Source organism: Emericellopsis cladophorae (genome assembly GCF_022114955.1).
Source record: "Emericellopsis cladophorae strain MUM 19.33 chromosome Unknown NODE_27_length_275652_cov_118_915141, whole genome shotgun sequence".
NCBI lineage: Eukaryota > Fungi > Ascomycota > Sordariomycetes > Hypocreales > Bionectriaceae > Emericellopsis > Emericellopsis cladophorae.
In genome coordinates, this window is record NW_026250952.1 from 188,841 (window position 1) to 211,003 (window position 22,163).

General features: G+C 54.3%; 9 protein-coding genes across 9 annotated transcripts; 3 read left to right on the forward strand and 6 right to left on the reverse strand.

Annotated features, from left to right (window-relative positions):
- Nucleotides 1–1,378: 1,378 nt before the first annotated feature.
- J7T54_007362 (ATP-dependent RNA helicase DHX35) lies at nucleotides 1,379–3,019 on the reverse strand (the record flags this gene model as incomplete). Its single annotated transcript, XM_051507055.1, has 1 exon — nucleotides 1,379–3,019. The coding sequence occupies one exon, from the start codon at nucleotides 3,017–3,019 to the stop codon at nucleotides 1,379–1,381; it is 1,641 nt and encodes a 546-aa protein (XP_051361738.1).
- A 917-nt stretch (nucleotides 3,020–3,936) lies between these two features.
- On the forward strand, nucleotides 3,937–9,951 carry J7T54_007363 (uncharacterized protein; the record flags this gene model as incomplete). The annotated part of the gene is made up of 8 exons (XM_051507056.1): nucleotides 3,937–3,957; nucleotides 4,015–4,864; nucleotides 4,916–5,318; nucleotides 6,601–6,685; nucleotides 6,850–6,972; nucleotides 7,025–7,075; nucleotides 7,131–9,716; nucleotides 9,766–9,951. 8 exons carry the CDS (start codon nucleotides 3,937–3,939, stop codon nucleotides 9,949–9,951), a joined length of 4,305 nt encoding a protein of 1,434 aa, XP_051361739.1.
- Nucleotides 9,952–9,999: 48 nt separating this feature from the next.
- On the reverse strand, nucleotides 10,000–10,632 carry J7T54_007364 (uncharacterized protein; the record flags this gene model as incomplete). Its single annotated transcript, XM_051507057.1, has 2 exons — nucleotides 10,000–10,496; nucleotides 10,548–10,632. 2 exons carry the CDS (start codon nucleotides 10,630–10,632, stop codon nucleotides 10,000–10,002), a joined length of 582 nt encoding a protein of 193 aa, XP_051361740.1.
- A 237-nt stretch (nucleotides 10,633–10,869) lies between these two features.
- On the forward strand, nucleotides 10,870–11,613 carry J7T54_007365 (cytochrome oxidase assembly; the record flags this gene model as incomplete). The annotated part of the gene is made up of 2 exons (XM_051507058.1): nucleotides 10,870–11,017; nucleotides 11,120–11,613. The coding sequence occupies 2 exons, from the start codon at nucleotides 10,870–10,872 to the stop codon at nucleotides 11,611–11,613; spliced, it is 642 nt and encodes a 213-aa protein (XP_051361741.1).
- Nucleotides 11,614–11,739: 126 nt separating this feature from the next.
- On the reverse strand, nucleotides 11,740–12,729 carry J7T54_007366 (54S ribosomal protein L9-like protein; the record flags this gene model as incomplete). Its single annotated transcript, XM_051507059.1, has 1 exon — nucleotides 11,740–12,729. One exon carries the CDS (start codon nucleotides 12,727–12,729, stop codon nucleotides 11,740–11,742), a length of 990 nt encoding a protein of 329 aa, XP_051361742.1.
- Nucleotides 12,730–12,947: 218 nt separating this feature from the next.
- J7T54_007367 (large subunit ribosomal protein L3) lies at nucleotides 12,948–13,632 on the reverse strand (the record flags this gene model as incomplete). The annotated part of the gene is made up of 2 exons (XM_051507060.1): nucleotides 12,948–13,353; nucleotides 13,403–13,632. The coding sequence occupies 2 exons, from the start codon at nucleotides 13,630–13,632 to the stop codon at nucleotides 12,948–12,950; spliced, it is 636 nt and encodes a 211-aa protein (XP_051361743.1).
- A 557-nt stretch (nucleotides 13,633–14,189) lies between these two features.
- J7T54_007368 (uncharacterized protein) lies at nucleotides 14,190–17,018 on the reverse strand (the record flags this gene model as incomplete). The annotated part of the gene is made up of 1 exon (XM_051507061.1): nucleotides 14,190–17,018. One exon carries the CDS (start codon nucleotides 17,016–17,018, stop codon nucleotides 14,190–14,192), a length of 2,829 nt encoding a protein of 942 aa, XP_051361744.1.
- An 821-nt stretch (nucleotides 17,019–17,839) lies between these two features.
- J7T54_007369 (uncharacterized protein) lies at nucleotides 17,840–19,094 on the forward strand (the record flags this gene model as incomplete). The annotated part of the gene is made up of 4 exons (XM_051507062.1): nucleotides 17,840–18,490; nucleotides 18,729–18,824; nucleotides 18,910–18,987; nucleotides 19,041–19,094. The coding sequence occupies 4 exons, from the start codon at nucleotides 17,840–17,842 to the stop codon at nucleotides 19,092–19,094; spliced, it is 879 nt and encodes a 292-aa protein (XP_051361745.1).
- A 339-nt stretch (nucleotides 19,095–19,433) lies between these two features.
- J7T54_007370 (putative RING finger protein-like protein) lies at nucleotides 19,434–21,308 on the reverse strand (the record flags this gene model as incomplete). The annotated part of the gene is made up of 2 exons (XM_051507063.1): nucleotides 19,434–19,759; nucleotides 19,964–21,308. The coding sequence occupies 2 exons, from the start codon at nucleotides 21,306–21,308 to the stop codon at nucleotides 19,434–19,436; spliced, it is 1,671 nt and encodes a 556-aa protein (XP_051361746.1).
- Nucleotides 21,309–22,163: the final 855 nt, after the last annotated feature.

Genomic DNA, 22,163 nt, shown 5'->3' on the forward strand with positions numbered 1-22,163 from the left:
GAGCGGCAGGTTCTGGCTGGCAGATAACCCTTAGTGTAACGACAAAAGGAGTGACAGGGCGAGAAAACGACAGCAAACGGCACCCGCGACGTGAGAGACCGGAGGGAGTGAAGGTCACGATGGGAGGTGGAAAGAGGGAGAAAGAAGGAGCGACTAGGAGTCGTTTTGGAGTGGACACCAGCCGGGCAGGGGTCTAGGGAGCTCAGTATACCCCTTCCCAGGCGTGTTCCAGCAAGCTGCAGACCTCACGCGCCGCTGGAGAGCCCCCATGTGAAGCTGTGTGGGAAGCTGCCAAGTCCAGCCGCCCGCAGCGGCGCAACCAGGCCCAACCAGTAAAATGGTTGTCCAGGCTCATTTAATGAATCCTCTTTGCTTTGCGGTGCACCGGGTCCGTGACCTGTGGACCTTAGCTGGCTAGGAAGGAAAGCAAGTACATTGGGAGTCCAAGCGGAAGGCCTCGCAATCTACCAGCCAATAAACACACGACATTGCCAGGGGCGCCCCCCAGAATTCTGTCCTGTGGTTTAATTTGACAGGGGCTACCGAGTACTTACTGCTCTCACTCTGCTTGTGCTGTCACCTCCGCCTGAACTGTCGAAACTGTCGGTGGACGCGGCATCTCTCGGTGAAAGCACCGTGGCTGAACCAGGTCCGTAGTAACTATTATTAAACGTCCCTGATGCCTCGAAATTGCCTTTACGCCACGCCTTTCTAAAGATGCGTAGAGCGCTGCCAGGCAACAGCCGCTGCATACGCCGCCGAGACTGAGGAGCGCGACGACATGGACCTGTGACCGATTGGAGCTTCATGCAGGAACGCGGTTTTAGTTGGTGGAGGCCGCAGCACAGTGCATGAAAGCGACAGGGACATGGAACGCTGGTACAAACACAGCGTTCTCTCGCAGAATTATACAGTGTTGTAAGCTGCATTAAACACTGTAGTTACCCCTGACGCTTATCCGGATTCGTGCTAGCCTCATGATCTTGCCGTTTCGCCAGAACAAGCTCAGGTAATTAGAGTCATCAACAAACTCACTGAAAAATCGGCCAAGGTCTCGGCCTTGGAGGCTGAAGCTCGGTTTTCGGATGATGGACCCGTCAACCTTCTGCGTTGGCCATGCCCCGTTGCCGAGATGAAAGGTGGAACATCCATGTTCATATGAATCGCCATTCAGCCAAGATTGCACGCTCGCCACTGCAATGCAACGCCAGATCAGGAAGCGGGACGCTCGAAAATGAATTCGACTCAAGCAACCAGCGTTCTTACGACAAAAGTCAATTCGAAGTCGGGCGATCAACAACAGCATTGAGAGCATCGTTATGCATAGGATCAAGTAATTGACTACAGTATACGTGTAGCATACTGTTTTCCCATCCTTCTATTGTCTGGTCTCTACTTGGTTTGTAGATAGCTGGTAGAAATCGGGCGCGTATTCGATCAGCCAGTCCCTCTCTACCTTCGTAATGTCTTTGATAAAAGTCTTGTCCCCAGTCTCTATGATGTCGTGGAATATGACCCAATCTGCTTTTCGATTGAACATCAATGAACTTGGATGGGCATGGAGGATGGTGCCGCCAGCAACATTGCGAAACGTGCCGTCTGGCTGCATGCGTGCAGCATGAGCGAAATACCCTGACGTGAGACATCGGCGAATCTTTACGGCTTCGCGCGCGGGATCCTGCTGTGTGCGCCGTGCTGGATCCTGAGGGTCGAATGTCATGGTATCGTCCACGGGGATATTGAACCGCTCAAGGTAACGCTTGAGTTGATTGCGGATGCTGACGGCTCTTGTCATGGATTTGTAGTTGAGATGGTTCTCGTGGCAGAACTTGGCCTCTTTCTTTCCCTTCGTGACAAATGCCTGGTAGGCATTAAGGAGAGTGAGGTGATCGCCTTCTTCCACGGCAAATTTGCGTCTCGAGGTTTCCATTTTCTTCCTCTCGCCATCGTGATGGAACCATACCGAACCGTCGAGGCTCGTCATAGCCGCTATCGTTAAGACCTCATTGGTACATCCAAAGCTGTGCGACACCAGTAGAGTCTTTGCCATCATGGGCTCAACTGCAAGTTCTGCCATCCGGGCGCCTAGGGGTCGCGTCAATTTCCCGTACTCGTCCAGCGCTCCTAAAGCATAAAGAAGCTCCAGTGCCTTCGCCACGAGGTCCGATGGAGGCGCTGAGAAGAAGTCGAAGCGCACAACATTGTCAATTCCGAGAGCCTTCAGCTGAAGTATGACAGGTGCCAGATTCGACCTCTGTATCTCGGGTACATTTGCCTCAGGCAAGTTCGTGAAGCTGTCCTCTGTATACAAGCGAAAACACTTTCCAGGCCTAGTACGGCCTGCTCTGCCCGCTCGTTGGGATGCGGAGGCCTTGGATACCGGTGTCGCTGTGAGCGCTTCAATGCCAGTCCTAGGGTTGTATGCTCTCTGCTTGACAAACCCGCAGTCAACCACAAATACGATGCCCTCTATGGTGACTGATGCTTCCGCAATGTTGGTCGCGAACACGACTTTGCGGACGTTCTTTGGAGGCTTGTCAAAAACGAGCATCTGCTCCTCGCTCGACAGTCCTGCGTACAGAGGCAAAGGCTGCAAGCCAGTCGATTGCGAGTTCGTCGTCGCAGAACGTTCAGAGATTGCTTGTACGGCCTGATCAATTTCTTCCCTGCCAGTCAGGAAGACGAGGATGTCACCAGAGCCTTCTTGTTCATGTATGCTCCAAACTACCTCGATGGTTCTTTCGAGGTAGTTCTCTGCCGGAGAGTCAAGGTAGAGAATGTCGATGGGATATGTCCGGCCCTCGAAACTGATGATATTCCCAGTCTCTTCCTTGTCTTCCTCTTTGGCAGGCTGGCTTTTGTCGTCGCCGCTTTGTGTGAAGAAACGTAGGAACTCCTCGGCTTGAAGAGTAGCGCTGCTGATGATGATCCGTAGATCCGTCCGCCTTTTGCGTATTTTCTTCAGCAGGCCAAGGAGGATATCAGTGCTAATAGACCGCTCGTGGGCTTCATCGACCATAATGACCGAGTACCGAGTCAGCAGAGGGTCGACAAGCGCTTCCCTGATAAGAAGTCCATCGGTGAGGAATTTGATGCGCGTTGACGGAGACGTCAAGTCCTCGAACCGGATAGAGTACCCAACTTCTTTACCAATTTCGCAACGAAGCTCTTCAGCAACGCGCAAGGCAACGGTTGTGGCCGCGACGCGGCGAGGCTACAACGTCAGCGAATGCGCATCAATTTGCTCATGTCCCTTACCTGCGTCACACCTATGAGCTTGCCATCAGAGCACCAGCCAGCTTGATCCAAGAATTGTGGTATTTGCGTCGTCTTGCCTGATCCGGTTTGCCCAACCACCACAGTTACGGAAGACTTTTCGATGGCATATAGCAGGCTCTCCCGATGGTTTGCGACTGGGAGAAGACTTGGCGGTTTATATAACGCTGGTATAAACGATGATCCGGGTTCAAAATCCGCCATAGTGCGCCCTGCTTTTAGGTGTGATCAATGTAAGCATATGGCAAGACTCCGACGACAGGTCCGTGAGCTAGATGCTAGCTAGGAACTTTCAATCCAAGATGTATAGCGTTTCTTCAGCGTTGACCACCATTGAACCGAGCCCATGAGCAGCAAGGAAAGTGTGTTATGCGAGTGATTCGTGCTCAATAGGGTAGGTCGGCAAAGTGCGCCCAACTGACGATGAGAATGTGGCGGCAGCCTAGACTACGTAGTTCCTGGTGTGGCTGAGGCAGCAAAGGATGTGGAGAAACGTCATCGCGGACGTGGCTGCCCCGGCCCAACCCCTCGCTATCAGTGAGCTACGAGACCAAAGCTTACCCCAAGGATCGCGAGTCTTCTTATCCGGAAGCAAATCCAATCGTTCGATCAGTTTTGGGTTCCATCACATGTTGTAGATCGAGACCTGGACTGCTCACCATGGCTGGCACAACAGAGACAGTAAGGATGCTGTCTAGCTCGATCCTACGGCTCATAGATGCTAACAACTGCCCATAGCCGAACAAACGACAGTCGTACAGTGGCGGCGCCGAGTCGCCCACGACAGCTCGCCCTTTTGAGATGGATGACGACGATGTACAAGACTCCGGCGTGCTCTCCCCTGACGGCAACACTACCTCCACCAGTGCGGCGACCGCCACGAACACAGCTGCGAATACCTCCGTCGCAACTCCTCCAGCGCCGACCGTCACGGACGAGGAAGAGCCGGCTCCAGCGAAGCCTCCGAGGCCAATGACCGAAGCGCAAAAGAACCAACAAACTCTCAAGGAAGCCTTCCCTAGCATTGATATGGGTGTTATCAAGGCTGTCTTGTCTGCAAGTGGTGGGCGCGTGGAACCAGCTTTCAACGCCTTGCTTGAGATGACCGACCCTGATGCAGTTACAAGGGAACCTCAAGTGGAAGCCGCAGCGGCGCCCCCTCCACAGCCCCCTCGTCCCCAGGGTGGACGGCAGATATCGCAGCTGGAGGCCGATGAACTATACGCGAGACAACTTGCTGACCACTTCGACAACGTTGGTGCCTATGAAAACCGCACCTCCAATCGCAGCAGGCAACAGCGACAGGAACGCGGGAGCGAGGAGGACAAGGAGTACAGTTTCATGGAGGACGATCTACCCCAGATCCGCGACAACCTGCGCCAGGGCTTCTTCGAAACACAGACCAAGGTCAACAGCTGGATCACTACGATGAAGAAGCGTCTGGAAGAGCAATTTGATGAGTCTGACGATCAGCCTCACCGTTCAGGCCACCGCACGGGAGAGTCAAGCCGTAGGAGCGGTGACTATGACGCGGATCCTCAGGTCCTCAGCGATGATTTCGCAGGCATGCGCTTCACTCAGGATGGCAGTAAGTAGCCGCCAGGTAGAGACAGGAAGCGACAAGGAGCTAACGTGGCAGCACCCGCCAACCGATCTCAGAGCAGCATCTATCGCCCGCCATCTCACTCACCTCGCCCAACGTCCAAGTCGCCCCGTCCGAATGATGGCCGCAGGGTGGGTTTCAAAGAAGAGACAGAGGAGATCAGCATGTACGACTCGTCACCCAAGGTGCCACCAAAGGACAACCCGCCTGCCAAGGCAAGCAAGTGGCAGCCATTGTCAACAGTTGAGCCGAGCCCGATTGGTGACAACGACCCCTTCAGCTTGGGAGACAGCGAGGACGAGAAGGATGTCAAGGACAATGTTAAAGACAAGACAAAGGATGAGAACGACGAGGATACTGAACGTTTGAAAAAGGCAGCTGCAGAAGCCATGGCGGATGACATGGTTGCGCCTGGGAGGGAAGGAGGAAGCTCTAAGGAGTGAGCCCTGCGATGCGAGTCTTGTTGAAGATAGGATCTAATTATTACGTGTCCGTCGACAAGTGCATCGCTTTCATACTGCAACATGACCTGACCAACGACCCAATTTCTGGTCCATACACGATGCATCGATCTGTGCATCTCCCTCCCTCCAAACAGCAACTGTGTGCTCTCCGTTGCTGCGACCTATCATGCCAGCACGGGGTGCGAGACCAGCCTCCCATTGGTTCGGCACGGATCTCCACGGAATCGGTCGCTGCCATAGTGTCATTAGTACACTTGTCGTTTTACCAGCCGCAGCCACGCCCAGGCGGACAAATCTGGTCATTTGGTGGGGGTTTTCTCTCAGTATGCAGGGTCAACAGCCAGTAGGTGCAGCATATCGGGAAATGGGTGGTCCCCATGTCTGGAAAGCGAACAGACATATGATTCCATCCCCTGTGATGGTGACATCTCACGAGCATATAGTCGCTCGGAGTAACTCCCACCCTGTGAGGGCATTACGTAGGAGCTCTTTCGCAGTTACGCAGAGAGTTGTCAGTCTGATCACCCCGCTGAGGGGCATCTTCTTACCATCTCTACTTCCGGTCTTCGACTTCTTTCACCAGCCTGCATCCAGGTCGATACGACTATCGTCTTGCTTGTGCTGCATGCGCAGATTCTGTCCTGTCACCATCTGATTGACTCGCGCGGCTCCCAGGTAAGCGCTTGCCTAGTTTCGCCCTTGCTCAAGCCATACTTGACTGTGATGTTGGCAGCGTGTCAGATGGTGGTGTACTGATTTTTGGGGTTAGGCAACGAGCACTGCGCGCCTTGGTTCTTCCGAGTCATTGAACTGGCACGGCTAGTTGAAATACTTCCGACACGAACTTCATCATCTCGCCATCTCATCCAGTGCAATCGACCAACAATCCTTCAGCATTGCACGCTCGATTCTGCCTGCTTTTTCCTGCTGTGGCGCATTGCGGCAGCGACTCACAGGTCCCCGCGCTAGCTGCCCTTCGCTCTCGCACGTTCACGTTCACATTTATTTAGACTCAGACGCATTGTACGCCCACGTCATACTGTCATGTTATATAAGTAGCTCCAAAACGTCTGCTCATACGCCTGCGTGAGACGACAAGGGACCGACTGTCTTGTAGACGCAAGCAGTGCGCCGTGAGAACCTTTTGCCGATACTGTCCCTCAGCTAGGCCCTGACTGCGCCTCTTCCACTTGTCGCCATGTAAGTGGCATGCGGTCCTCGACTGGTCTGCGCAACAGCTGATGTTTGATACTACAGGAAATTCGGCAAGCAGATCCAGAAGCGCCAGCTGGAGGTCCCTGAGTACGCTGCCAGCTTTGTCAACTACAAGGCGCTGAAGAAGGTGAGGCCTCCAAACTATCCCTTGACGTGGTGTCATTTTGGTCCTGTCCTGGGGGAACACATCATGAAAAACCTCGGATGCTTGCAGCTCCTTTGGGCGCTCATCAATGCGTCCATGCGCGTCTCGGATGGATGATCTTGTGTAACTAACACTGCGTCATATAGCTCATCAAGAAGCTCTCCGCCACGCCGACACTCGCTGCCCTCAACGGCACAAACCGAACAGCCGTTGCAGCCGACTCACAGGCGGCGCTCCAAGCAAATAAGGCTACGTTCTTCTTCCAGCTGGTAGGTGCTGCACATTTTGTGGTCTTTGACGGTGCTTGTCTGACAATTGCAGGAACGCGAATTAGACAAGGTCAATGCTTTTTATCTGCAGAAGGAGGCGGAGGTGAGTACATATCTACTGTAATTCGGTGTATTATGTCTGATATGGCCCTGTGCAGCTCAAAATTCGCCTGAAGACGCTGCTCGACAAAAAGAAGGTGCTACAGTCGAGACAAGGCATCTCGAGACGATCTGCTAAGTTCACAACGCTCGAGGAAGGGTTCCAGCAGTTCGCCACCGATTTGAACAAGCTGCAGCAGTTCATCGAGATCAATGGTACGGCGTTCTCAAAGATCCTGAAGAAGTGGGATAAGACTAGCAAGTCAAAGACCAAAGAGCTATATCTATCTCGCGCTGTTGAGGTGCAGCCATTCTTCAACGCAACAGTAATCAGCGAGTTGTCAGATCAGGCGACGACGAGCCTGCAGGAGCTGGGCGCCTGGTCAGATGGCATTCAGGTTGATTTCCGATCGTCTGGTCATGTTGTTACCAGCCAACATTTCCTGGGCACAGACGAAGGAGATGCAGACACTCTCCTGCTTGACACCGTTGTCACGGGTAATATTGCAACGTTGCGAGACCTGCTCGCCAAGATGAATGCGTCCTCAAGCGAAGACTCGGACGGCGGCAGTTCATTGATGGAGCGAATCACCCGAACGTTCTTGGCCGCCATTTACGACGCCCCGATCGAGACGCTCCTGGTCCTTCTCGAGACCAAGCTAGTTGATTTGCACTCGTACGACGACATCAACGAGAGAAATTGCTTGCACCAGGCTGCCATCTACGGAAAACAGCACGTTCTCGAATGGGGCTTGGCTGGCGGAGTGGCTGTGGACCGGACAGACGTCTACGGACGAGTCCCTTTACACTACGCTAGTTTACATGGCCGGATCGATATGCTCGAGGCGTTGCTAAGAGCTAATCCCAACACAATCGACATGATCGACCACGACAACTTCACACCCTTGATTCACGCCATCATTCATGGACATCTCGAGTGCGTGGAGAGGTTGCTTATCAAGTCGGCACGACTCGACCCTCTGACGGACGCAGACCATGTGCCATTGAATCTGGCCTGCGAGCATGGATCAGTTTCGGTAGTGCGGTTATTGCTCAAGCATGGCGCCAACATTCTGCCCGATGCTGAAGGCCTGTACCCGCAACATCTGGTAGCCAGGTCTGGGCAAACTTCCGAGCTGCTTCTCCTGCTGCAGCAGTTTGGCGCCGATCTTGATCAGGTGGACAAGCTGTATGGTTGGACGCCACTGGTGCATGCTGCTAGTGAAGGCAACGTCGATTGCTTACGAGCCCTGCTAGAAGCCGGCGTTAACCCAAATGTTCTGGACGAAAAGGACCTGCCAGCCATGTATTACGCTGCGTGGGAGGGCCACCTAGCATGTATGAAGCTTCTCACCCCTTTCAACACACGCAGCCGCACGAGCCCTCTGATTCAGCAGCCTCTACTTGCATCCCAAAGCAGCAGCAGTGCCCCTATGCCCATGGCTCTGGACCCGGACGCTATTCCTGTTCTCGAACTGCCCCCTCCCATAATACCACTACGCAGGTACGGGCACAATTTTCTGGACACCAAGACAGTGGTTCAAATCAGCTTTGATACGGATGGACAGCCTCTTGTCTTCTTCCAGGATGGCAAGTACCCGGCTGCTCGGCTTACCATCTCTTCCAAGGTCTCCGACCTCATCCCCAAGAACATCATCCTACCATTCCAAGAAGATACCCGCATTGTTTCCTTCCAGGTCGACCACCTGGACTCATTCTCTCTCGACTTTGATGTGTTTCCGGCATACGGCGCAAAGGTTATCGCCAAGACAGTGGTTCTACCCAGTACCTTCAATGCCTTGCAAGGTAGCACAAAGTGTTTTCTTCCCCTGTTCGACCCGCGCTTGAGGGCTATTGGGCAGATAAGCTTCAATACGCAGGTTATCAAGCCATTCCAAGGCCAGCCTCTGGAGATCACCGACTTTGAGACATACTGGAAGGCGACGAGCCAGTTCAACCAGCCGACGAACCCGATTGTGACTGGATCTAGTCTTTCAGGAGACTATGTTAGGCTCTTTGTGCAGTACACCAGCGATGGCGTGCCTGTTCTCTGGCCTACATGGTCCATCTCGTGTGGTGGCATCGAGATACCTGTTTGTCGCCTGTCCCTGGAGCAATTCACTGCCACAACCGCTCAATCTCAGGGCCATGTAGGACTTGCTGCACTAGCCAGCGGGCAGTACATCGACATCGCCTCTGCCTACCAGGTCATGGCTACGGCGGGCGCCACATTGTCAGATGCGCTATCGTTGCTACCGGCAAATATACACGCCAACATACACATACTGTATCCGACAAGTGAGGAGGAAAAGAGCCTGGCACTAGGACCTGCACTGGATGTCAACGTCTTTGTCGATTCGGTTCTAACCATTGTATTCGACCACGCTCGCGCACAGCGGGTACAGTCGCCAGACGTTGTTCGATCGATCGTCTTCAGCAGCTACAACCCAAAACTCTGCACGGCTCTCAACTGGAAGCAGCCCAACTTCCCAGTCTTTCTCTGCAACGACCTGGGCCGGGAAGAGACCATGGACCCGCCGAGTACCATCCACAGCAGCGGTAGGAGAAGCGCTTCACTTAAGGAGGTGGTGCGGATCTCGCAGAGCAACAACTTCATGGGCCTGATGTGCTACTCGCGCCTTCTTGTATGTTTCCCTTGCCGGAGATTAAGCGAATGGATACTGACAGAACCAGGATATGGTCCCCGCCCTCGTCGATGCCATCAAATCGCATGGTCTCGCACTGGTCATGGACAAGTCGGCCGATACGCCTGAACTAGATCCTCAAGTCGAATCTTCTGGGCGATCTGTGCCCCAGGGCGTGGATGGGGTATTGCGCAGTCACGGTGTCTTGCGTTTCAACGACTCAATAGACATGTAGACCAAAGTTATAATAGAAAAGAGAATCAATACCACCATGCCAACTTGATTAAGCACCCTTGTACTCGTACTTGAGACTTGAAAGCTCAGACTCGGGGTCGACGCTCGCCATCACGACCTTGGAAGCCAGCGCGACGGCGTATATGATCACAGGGAGGTTACCCATGCTGATCCAGCCGAAGCTCGTAGCGTCACTCTTAACGAGCAGGCCCATGAGCACAAGCATGACCGCCAAGCCTAGATTCAGATATGGCAGCCAGGTCTCGAGCGGCGACCGATCTAGCACCTTGGCTTTGGGCTTCCCCTTTGTGTGTAGCTTGTCTAGCATCTCGATGCCAGTCTGCGTTGTCGGGTATCGCCAAAGGAGGAACGCTGTCGAGAGCAGAGACGTGATGCTCAGCACCGAGAGCATCCTCGTCTTAGCGTGGAAGAGGGTCGGCAGATAGGGGATACAGGCAGCGATCGGGAGGCAAAGGAGAACACGCGCAAATAAAGCGTTGCGGGAGGCATTTTCGTTGGCGAGACGATTGATCAGATGCTCCTGTTCTGCTCATGATCAGCGGCGTGTTCTGGGCTTATCGTGGCTGAGGGGGGAACCGGGACCTTCTTCGTCGAGCGCTTCTGGATCGGAGCCGTTGGATTCTGTCTCATCGTCTGCTGGATACCGAAATGTCTTGCGCATGCGCGACGTTTGGTCGTGGAAAGAATCCTTCATGGTTCCTCTGCGATGAGTGATCTAGCTGCTCTGAGCTGTTGTCCAAGTCTAAGCAGCGGGATTCGTGGCGGCGGGGATCAGGGTCCAGTTAGTTACCTACAGGCACGCTGGAAAATTTCCCCGGGACGCCGCTCGTCAACTCTCGCCCATCGACGCATCACCCGCCAAACGTCACTGGGCCAATCCGACCCAAAGCAAGCCAAGATGTTCTCGCGCGCCGTTCGACAACGACTAGCCTCCGCCGCAAAGAGGAGGACTCTAGTGAAGCAGCCACAGCGACGATGGATCACGCCAGCTCCCAAGCCCGGTGACGGACCTCTCATGTCCCGTCGCGCCGATCGCGAACTGCCTCGTATGATTGCCTTTGCCCCTCCGAGTCTCCGCCTCATGAGCATGGCTGGAGCCACGTGTACGGACGTCCGTGTATGCTAACCGATCTGTTTTCTTTTCGTAGACGTGGAGCAGGTCACATTCCGCTGGGGTCGCACTCTGCCCATCTTCCTCGTCATCGTCACCATCTCGAGCGTCGCCATCTTCAACTACCAGAAGTCGTCCTCCCCCGTGACGGCTGGCACGCTGTATGCTCTGCGCACCAATCCCCGCGCCCGCGCGCTGCTCGGCGACGACATTTACTTCAAGCACCAGATCCCCTGGATCCATGGTGAGATGAACCAACTGCACGGCCGCATCAACATCTGGTTCACCGTCAAGGGCACCAAGAGCACCGCCGTCATGCGGTTCGCCAGCCACCGCAAGACGGCGAGGGGCGTCTTCGAGACGACCGAGTGGAGCTTGGAGGGCGCGGATGGCACAGTCATTGATCTCCTGGAGGAGGGCGATCCCTTCAGGAATCTCATGGGCGACGACGACGACTTCGTCATCCCCGTAGCTGCGCAAGACGAGGACGCGATACGTGGATTCAGGCAGCAGCCACCATTGAATCGGTAGACATGGTTACGCTATGAATTGTACAGTAGATGTATATGACATGTATAATACAACAGCCGAGACTCCAGACCCATTGTGCCCTAGTTGTAGTAGTAGTACATGCAACGACGGTCGTCCACTACTTGATCAGATATCCCTCCTCAGTGCCTTTAGTTCCAGATGCGCTGACCGCGCCATCTCGAGCTGGGCCTCCACGCCACTATTCCTCTCCACCAGCGTCTTGAGTATATCTTCCCTGAACGGCAGACCGGGCGCCTTCATCTTCTTCGAATCCTGCAGTTTCAACGTCCTCCCCTTGGGGCCCGGGACCGCCCCGCTGACCAGCACGGTGCCGAGCTCATTGTCGACCGCGAGCACCTTGAGGTTCTGCACCGTGACGTTCTCGTTGCCCATGCGCCCGGGCATCTTCTTGCCAGGGTGCACACGGGAACCACCGCCCTGGGAGGGACCCGTGGAACCGATGGTACGGTGATTCTTGGAGTTACCGTGGGATGCCTCCTGTCCTGAGAAACCGTGACGCTTCATACCACCGGCGAACCCCTGACCTCGCGAGGGACCCTTGACATCGACGTACTGTCCGACCTGGAACCAGTCGGGGTGGATCTGTGCGCCGACGGGCAGCAGGCCATCCTTGTCCCTCACAAAGAACTCGGCGAGCTCCGCCTTGGGGGAGATGCCCTTGGCCTCGTAGTATCCCAACTGCGGCGCCGTGACATTTCTTGGCTCCTTGCTGCCGCGTCCAATCTGTACGGCCCAGTACCCGTTTTTCTCTCGTGTCCGGTTCGCGACGACTTGGACTTGGTCGAGCTGGAGGACGGTGCAGGGGATGCGCTCCTTGCCGACAAAGATGGCCGTCATGCCCTTCTTGGTGGCCAGAACACCAGTGCGGAAGGGTGTGGTGCGCTCTCGGCGTTTGAGGGCAGCGGCCGGGCCCGTGGTGGGCTTGGGGATGCCTGCTGTGATTTGGTTGTAGCGCCAGTGCTTGGATCGGGGAGGTGCCGTAGACCAGCCATTGTGGACGCTTCGGGTGGCTGTCGAGGGAAGACAAAGAGGCGATGTGGTTGTTCGGGCTAAGAAGCGCGGGAGCGCCACCCGCAGAGAGATACGGGGCGGCATGGCGGAGGGTATAGTGGGAAAGGGATGGTTGAATGAGGCGCGATCTGGTCGTCGCGATGGGAAATTTTGGAGGTGCTGGATGAACCAACGGGGGATCTTCGGCTGGGTTATGTGGGCCTTGCATGTCCCTGCTGAGCTCCCAGGTAGGTAAGTAAGGTAAGATGCAGTCTACTGAGGAATTCAGAATCTTTGTTTATCACTTCTAATCTCTTTGTTCATCATTTGTCCCCCCCAATGCCGCTGCCGACGTCGTTGATTCCAGTCCCCTTGATCCTGTGATCCCCTAGCTGGGGCGCGGCTTCGTAGATAATGTTCTCCGGCGCCTTGCCCAGTTTCGTCCACTCGCCCTTGAAACCGAGGTAGCTTATTTTAGTAGTGTCCTCTCCAAAATTGTCCTCAAAGAACAAGCTCAGACGCTGCACCTTGGAGAAGAGGGCGCGCTTGAGAGGAATGTCCTGAATGTCAGACGTCTGCGAGAGCTCCAGGGTCTGCGTGGGATGTGTGTCCTCGGCTGATTGGAAGTCGAGGTTGGCGTTGTTGATGAACAATTTGAGTGTTCTTGGGGCGTCATCTGATGGCGACGTACGCAGTAAGATGGAGTGTAGCTTGACTTGTGCGGTGAACCTAGATGTTTGTGAGATAACAGTGTGACATTGACTCTCATGAGACTCACGGCACAGTCATCAGGAGCTGCTCGTCGGCATCGCTCTCTAGCTCGGGCTCAAGTTCCAGGCGCTCTGCCCAGGTCTTCTTCACTATCTTCTTGCCTGAGTCGCGTGTTGCTTCATTGAGCGTGACAATCTCGTCAAAATGAACTTGTTCGTAGAGTGAGTGTTGCAATGCAGGTGTGATGTCGTCTGAGTGGTCATGCCCATGGTCGTGCTCGTCGTGACAATGAGACATTCTGCTTATGGCATACAGGCTCTGATTACAAAATCGAATCCTTAAACGTCAAGTAGTATCGTTGATGAGCTTGGTGTGAAGGAACGCAATACCTTGATCAAGCCCCACGTCTACAGGCGGCGACTGGTGATGGTGCCCCGCGGTTGCCTGCGTGGAGCCCTTGAGTAATAATTATTGTGACACAGCGACAAAAGAGACGGTTTACGAATGTATGCTACGATTGGAATATATCGAAAAAGAAAGATTTTATTAAGCATACGATATTTGTTATTGGGCATACCTGCTGTGGTCAAGTGTGGCAGACATTGTAGTGTGGAGACTCCCTGTCCTGTAGCTGAATTTGATTACATTCGTAGGCCACTATTACTGATATTAACTTTTTGTTTCGAATACCTGAGACGCTGCTGTAAGGTGTAAGTGGTCGAAAAACGCTTAAATGCTCGTGGGTTGGCGATAGCCTTAAAAGTTTCAAGTAGGCGCTACGTGTCAGATTCCCTCACCCATCAGAGGCCAATCCACCTCCTCGCCCGACAACGACACACTCCGCCACCCCAACCTTAGCGGAAACCGCTTCTCTTCTTCTTCACCACCTTCTTCGGCTTCTTCCCAGTTGCACCAAACGCTCCAGGCAGAGGTTGACTCATCGCGATCCGTGGCTGACTTTGGGAGGACTCGAGGAGCCGGCTGTTGCGAACCTGCGAAGTCGCCGGCGCTGGGCGCAGAGGCATCTGGCTAGACTCGGGAACCTGGCTGGACATGCCTGGCCTGATCGGCACCTGCGTGGATCTCGGCGCCTCTTGACTGGAGGCACCCGCTGGTGTCGCGTATTTCAACGGCGATCCGCCGCGTTTCAGGGGCGGCATCTTGTATTTCTCCGCGGTAGCTTTGCGCTTCCTCTCTCTGCTGGCCAGTCTCTGTCTTGCGGGGTCAAACTGTCGCTCAGTGGCCAGTGCCACAGACGATGTGTAGTCCTTGAGGTCACTGCCACGTTCGGTAGGCCAAAAGGACAAGACCGACGCAGGTTTCACCGCCCCGAATTTGCCTGGTTGAATTGTTGGTGCGAGTAAACCGAGCCGCTTGAAGGCGTCATCTGCTGGCGGAGGAGCAACCGGATCACTGCTGAACGCGGAAGAGTCCGAGACTGCGGACGACTGCTGAGAGGAAGCAAAGGCAATGGCACTGGATATGCTTTGTTGGCTGTCCATTGGATTGTCTGCTGATGGCAGCCCAAACAGGGGGACATCTTGGAAGGCAATGCCCTGAGTAGAGAGGAACAGGTCTTTGGCCAACTCCAGTGCGTGGTCTTGCTTCAACCTCAAGTCATCTTCGGATATGTGACCCCTGAGTGGGTCAACCCAAATAGACGTCAGTTGCTTTTGAAGCAAGGGCAAACTGCCGACTGGCCTGTCGGGTTCGTCGGGGTGACATCGATCGAGTTGGGTGATGATGGTGTTTTCCTCAGCATGGCCAAGCACCTCAGATATATTCTCTTCCATCTCCTCGGCAGGGAGCTCATGGGCATCGTCAGAAGGCGGTACTTTTGCAGATATCTCTTTCCAGGTCATCAGACTCAAGCGGCCGTCAGCCAGCCCGCTCTGTAGCGCCTCCCCGATCCCGCGCAACAGCGACATGGACAACCCTGCGCCGCCGCCACCGAGGCCCCTGCGCATTTCATCTTCAAGGAAGGGCAGAATATGATTGACCCTCATTGCAACGCAGTCGTGGTCTCGGTCGTATTTTCGAGGTTGAAGTGCGGTCTTTGGCTCTACCCCCTTTCGGTGGCGCGTGTTCTGCGAGATACGTGCGAGCGAAAGCATGGCTTCGTCTGTCATCGAGTCCGGTATGACCACAGCGTCCCCCATGTACTTGAACATCTGAAGACGTTTAAATCTCCAACGTCTGTTTTGATCAGTGCGGCTCCAGTTTAGCCGTTCGACAGGCAGTGTAACAATCAGAGATGGATCGTTGCAGATGTAAAACATGCAGTACCGGACGCTCAGGTCCCGAGCTAGCATCATGCCCTGGTAGAATTGCACGCCAGCCTGGAGATATTTGTGGCCCAGCCCCATCCTACCCTGAGGATGGACCGTAATCCTCGATGGTGTGAGCGCAAGTTGCTGCACTTGAAAGGCATCTCCACTCCCCACCGCGAGAATTGTGAGCTGTGAATGCCACGAAGGAAGACCACTTTCGCCATCCATGAAGAACCAAAGCACGCGTAATGTGTTGCTTTTTGGAATAGTCAGGGAGATCATCGCTTCGGCATGGCTGCCTTCGGCTACGCCGCAGATGGCCATCTTCGGTAAGTCAGGCTTGTGGCAGTCGTGCGGGCACTTTAAAAGAAGCCGAGGCATCTCCTTTGATGTGCCTGTGGTGGGGAACAGATTGATCCAGACGAGATATTTCGTGGTGAGTGCGAAGATGTGATTCTGGTTGCTTGGATTGGCCTGGACGTCTAGTATAGATCCCAAGGCTCGGTCACCTGTGGTGAAGCCGGGAATGTCGGGAAGATGTTGACCGCTCTCCAAGTGCACTGTCCTCAGAAGCTGGCTATTCCACAGTAGAAGATGCCTTGACGGCTTCTTCGTTGGCAAAACCTCAACTACAAAGCCCGACGAGTCCTCGTCGCCCACGAACAGGACACCGTGCTGCTGTGCAGGATACAGGCTGCGTTGAGGAACTTGGCGCAGGGGGCCCTCCCAGATGTGGCCTTTTCGATGCGGTGTTAACCGCATGTTCGCCTTGCCTGTTCTTGTGAAAGCTTCAACATTCCACAAAGTCCAGTACCCGCACTCGTCCATGACACAGAACTGCGGCTTGCGATCGAGGGCTGGAGGATTGTAGGCGAAGTCCACATGTGCATTTCCACCGGTTTGAACATAGCCGACAGTAACGACAGGATTTGGCTTAATCCATGAGAGCGTTTTCCTGTCCGAATCAAGCGAGATCGTTTGCGTTATTGGGACATGGCTGTACTCAGGACAGAGGATCGTCGTCGACGTCGATTTTTGGACAATGAGCCATCGCAACGTGGCTACCTGAGGATCCACGGTTGAGATGAACCTCATCTGAGTGATGGGAAGGCCGTCGCTTTGCCAGAAGTTTTCGCTGTCCTGATCGGTAGGATCAACCACAGACAGATTGAGCTGTGCGTGCTCCCCATCATCCCAAGCCCATCGTGAATCCTCAACTCGCGACAGCCGCAGGAGCTCGCCGGAGTCACCGGCAGGAGCAGCAAGCACATGAATGACGCTGGGTTTCTTTGGGACTCTCAGATCAGCTATCTCTCCCACCGCCAACAGCGACCTCATGGACGAGGGATCATCTGCCTTGCGGTATTGAACCAGCCCTTCGGTGAGTAGATCGGGTGACCCTGCGCTGCCCATGAAAGCACCAGCATGTGATTTGAGCAGCCATCGCCTCTGCAAGTTCCTTTCGGCACCAAGATGGGAGTGAGTCAATGGCGGCAGGATCTTCTTAGAGGCAGTATATAGTTCTGCAGATGTGCCGACTTGTTTGAAGTAAGGGACTGTTGCGGAGTTAAAATCCGGGATGTAGACTCCCCTTTCTCACAGAGACTCACCATCAGACACTAGTCGGTTCACATGCAGTGTTCCTGGCTCGCCCGGCCCAGATTTCTCTCCGCCTGTTTGATAAATCAAATTACGCACCGGACCATGTCTCAGGTCGGCGAACCGCCTAACTTCAGCCATCTGGCCGAAGTAAAGATTTCCAATGCGACAGTCGTGTGGTCCAAGCGTAATTCATTTCGTTTCTTATGATGTGTTGTGGATGAAGCAGAATGAAGACTCAGGCAACCATCTTTCAATGTAAAGAGGAAAGCATGTGAATCGAGTGAAGAGTAATTAGCGGTGAGGAGATGCTGAGCTGCTTGTTGCTTTCTCAAGTCGCGTAGTGAACTTTCCTCATGAACTTTAGGTGCTAAGAACTATATGTGGCGGTGCACGCTAAGATAAGACGGTCAAGCCACAATCTGCAGCGCATTCATCTTGCGCGGCAACGCGGCCAGTGTTTTGTGACACTTGGAGGTAAACACCCACCCGAATCCCGACTGCCCGCTGTCGAGCGACAACTTTCCCGGCAACACAATCGTGCCAGCACAGCCGATCTCATTCCATCCTGTACATCCGACAACATGTCTGCCGCCTTCGAGTCGTCGCTGTCAAGCAGCCAGCACCGCCAAACCATGTCCTCTCTGGGCCCCTCCATGGCCGACACGCTACCGAGCACCGACTTTGGCTTCGATGAGCTACGTGATCGCATGGCCAAGTTCACCGCCAAATTCGATGCCTTTATTGAGCAAGGACGCAAACGTGTCTTGGAAGAACGCAACAACTTCCGCATGAACGTCGCGGAGCTACAAGAAGACCAGCGCATGAAGAAGCGCGATATTGAGATTGTCCAGGCGAAGACATCGACCCACGCGCAGACGGTCGAGAAGGAGGAGGCGGAGACACGGGAGATTGAGAGTGCCATCGAAGAGCTAGTGCGCCAGAGAGACGAGCAGAACGCGACGAGGGAGGCGCTCAGGGCACAGATTGAGCAGACGCAGGCGGAGATTGACAAGCGTCTCGCTGCGCAGAGAGCGTATACGCAACGGCAGGAGGCACAGTCGCGCTTCAACGTGCCTGAGCTGGACTTTTGGATCCAGAATCTGTGCTTGACAATTCACGGCGCCGGGCGCGAGGAGCGGCTCAAGTTTGTGTATACACACATTGACGAGAAGGACTGGGAGAGGGAGGCCTGGTTCGAGCTACTGACAGGATCGAGGGACTACGATATCAAGCATTGCCGTCCCAAGCTGGAGCGCGAGAAGGTGGAAAAGGTGCTTGACAAGGTGAATGAGTCGAGAGAATTAGTCGTGTTACTGAAAGGGATGAGAGAATTGTTCGTGGAAGCGATCCAGGGATGAGTCTACTTCCTTCATATCTGCAACTTTGTTCACTCAAAATTCGCTTCTCTCAAATGATACCAAATTTGCACGCCGGTGTTATGGCTGCATATCCGTAGAAGCTGTTTTGCAATTGTGCCTTGTTCATCTTGGCGACCCCCCGTGGGCATCATGTTGTGAACAGCCCCGCCATTCAACGCGCTCATCGCGAAACTCCCACCTCCAAACCACCATCGCCAGCATGCCAGAGCAGGACAAGCACGCCGCCGCGCAAAAAGCTGTCGATATTCTTCACGAGATATCCACGATACTTGTACGAGTCTCTTGATCTCTCCGCTGGTTCCAGTCGGCAAACTGACCCGCAGAACTGCCACCTTGACCGCCGGACGCTGTCGATATGTATCTCCATGATTGAGAGAGGCGTCAACCCGGAGGCGCTTGCTGTTCGTCACATCCCTCCTAAACCTCTAGAATCATCGCTGACAGGGAGGAAAAGCAAGTTGTCAAGGAGTTGAGGCAAGAGGCACAGTCAGTGCAGCGACCGTCGTGAAACACCGTCAAGCGTCTGTTTAGTGTGGCGTTTTGGGTTTGCGAGGATTTGGCGTGCCATCACGATTTCCATCCCTTTGTACGACATGAGGCGTTTGATAAAATGATAATCAATACAATAAAGTCAGCATCGCTATGAATGCATTCTGTAGGCCACCAGGTTTCATGCTTCCAATAGTACTTGATGCGCCCTTTGCTCCTATATCCAAATCCGATGCCGACAATGCTCTCCCTATGACTGTCCAAAATGTGCAGATCCTCATAAATACATAGTGGCTCTTATTATCTCGCCGAGCCTTACCAATACCGGACAACCTTCATCATATCTTCGCGGCGAGAGCTATCTGTGACCGATGAGTAGAATCTCGTCATCTTCTTCATCGTCCGCTGAATCTTCGTCGCTCTCGTCTTCAAACATGTACTCATCGTCGTCATCTACCGAGCCGCGCCCCCAGAACCCAAAGATGCCATCGTTCGGCTCGTCGGGATCTGAGTCGATGTTCTCCAGACTCGTTCCAACACGCATATTCGGGGGTGGATACGACCCTACGATTGCTTCAGACACTCGCCGTTGCAGTTCGATGCCTTGTGACGAGTGCCTTCTGCGGTTGGCGGGGATGACGGGCTCTGTTGCTTCCACTGCTTGGCCTTGGAATCCAGACTGTTCTGGTTGAGCGTTTGTACCCTCTTCCAAAGCAGTTTGTAGCTCTTGACTGTTGCTTCCTAGAATTTGGAGCTGGAAAGTATTGTATGATTGACAAGTACCGCATTTGGTTCCGAGCCAATGATAGGGAACCATACTCCGGCCGGAGCAGTCATTGCAGAGCACAATGGCCCTTGTGTCACGAAATTCAGCAGGCATTGGCTGACTTTGGATAGCAATGTCCAGATTGCGGAACTGTGTTTCCATGTTCGCCAGACTCTTGTTGCAAATCGGACACTTGTACGAGACCGACATGTGTTGGTCGTAGCATTTCTTGTGTATACTGTGACCGCAAACCATGAACACGACCGGTCGGGGCGACGTGAACAGGTACTCACCGCAGATGGGGCAGTCGCAGTCCGTAGAGCGTTCGATGCATTTGTGCGTCGTCTCAATATTTGTCGGGATGCACGCGCAGCACGTGAGGCAATGGAAAAAGTCTTTCCCGATGCCGTGTCCTTTGCGACAAATGCCACAATCGTAGCAGTGATAAATGGGTTTATCTTGACGGTTCTCCCACAGCTTGCAGATGCCACAGTAGTAGTACGCTGACGGTTCTTGGCAAGCGACACATGCTTCTGACGCCTTTTGCGGCGTTTTGCAGAGCATGCATAACATGTATCTTGTCTCGAAGCGCGGTAATTTGTGATCGTGTCCCATTTCTTCGTCATGACAGAAGCGACAGGGATACCACTTGCGGCATGCGTTGCACTGTAGCTTCACATTTCGTTCGTAATGTTGGCATCCCAGCTGCGGCTGGATGATTTCGGACATTGTTTCTGCAGGAGCACCGGGTGTGATCTGCCCCGAAGCTAGTCCCGATTGACTCTTGAATGGCCGAGACGGTGCCCACGAGGGCATGAGATCACTCTCGGTGAGATGGAACTCTTCGGTGTCGTTGTCGCCTGTCGAAGACCAAAACATCAGGGAGTCGAGAGCACCTTGCGGTCTGAGCTCCTCCTTCATTTGGCCGACGGGGCCTGTCGAACCGATCGCTATGTGTTGGAGGTTGGGCACTGCCCTGGACGCATTGTATCGTTCGAGATGCAAGCTGTGCATGAGTCTGGCCTTCTCCTCAGGCGACACATCTCGGGCATAGATCTCCTGTATACGCCTTCGCATTTCTGCCATCCCGTCGTCCTCTGGTATCTTGCTGCCTCGCCTTCTGTTGGGTAAGATGGGGAATCCGAGATGGTCGCGAGGACTGCCGTCGTCTACAGTGGCCGCCATTGGGCTGGCTAAGACTTCATCGGGTCGTCCCAAAGGGCCCAGCGCCGACATGGGGCCTGAGGATGTCGAATTGCCGAGGTCTGGGCACGCTACGGGAGCGATGAGGCCTGGTGTTGCATTGCTGATATGGACGTCCGATTCGGTGTTATCGATTACAGCCTCTGGCTGCGGGCCTGGGGCTTCATCGCCGCTGCCAAAAATGGTCGATCGCGAGACTTCGGAGAAACGGCGAGCTTGTCGGAGAACAGGATTGATGAGAAAGTCGCTGACCAGATAAGACATTAGAGCTAGGTCCGAAAATGGCCTCGCATACAACCAGCCGACCTTCGGAGGGGCCGGCAGGGGAGGTGTCCTCTTGTATGTTGTACGTATCCGTATAGGACGCGCTTTAGCGGGGAGGGAGGAGTGATAGTGCGGGCTGAGGCAGGGGACCAGTGACGACTAGAGGTTGCCGAAGCGGAGGCCGAGGAGCACGGCAATGGTGACGAGACTCTGCGCGAGTGATAGGGTATAGGTGGACGGTGAGCGGTTTGGTCATCAGATGCGTCGTTGAAGGAGACGGTGCGTGTGCCCGCAAGGAGCGGATGACATAACGAGGTGTGGCCCATTCAGCTGGGTCTGGATTCGGGAGGATCGTTGTTGGATGCTGGCGGCTGGCCTGTCTCACATGTGATGGGCTGAGCTCTTGAATTGTACGGTATCGGTGCAGTGGCTCAAACTTATTGAGAAGAGAGTGGGGGCTGTGGCTGGTGCAAGTCGATACGATGTGGCTCTATTGAACGTGTGGCGCTGTCAGCCTGGACTCCGGGAGCTCCAGGCGGATGCAGGGGCTTGCTTGTTCTTCCCAGCCTTAATAGCTGGCCTCTTGCCTTGCTGTTCTTCAACGCCAAACCGGTCGCTTCTTTATAGCATCCCCTTTCTTTTTCTTCTTTCATCACTTTTGCGTCTGCAGAGACATATCGTAATCGCGGCTTCTTTGCCAATGCCGGACCGTCTTTGAGTTTGAAGCTCGTCCAGTCCTTTAACGTCCACAACGGCCCCTCAGTCACCCCTAAGAGGCCCTGGTCCCCTATTCCAAATCTCCCTTCAGCCGCGCCACGGTTGCCGATTGCTTGATCATCGCGGCCCAGCATCATC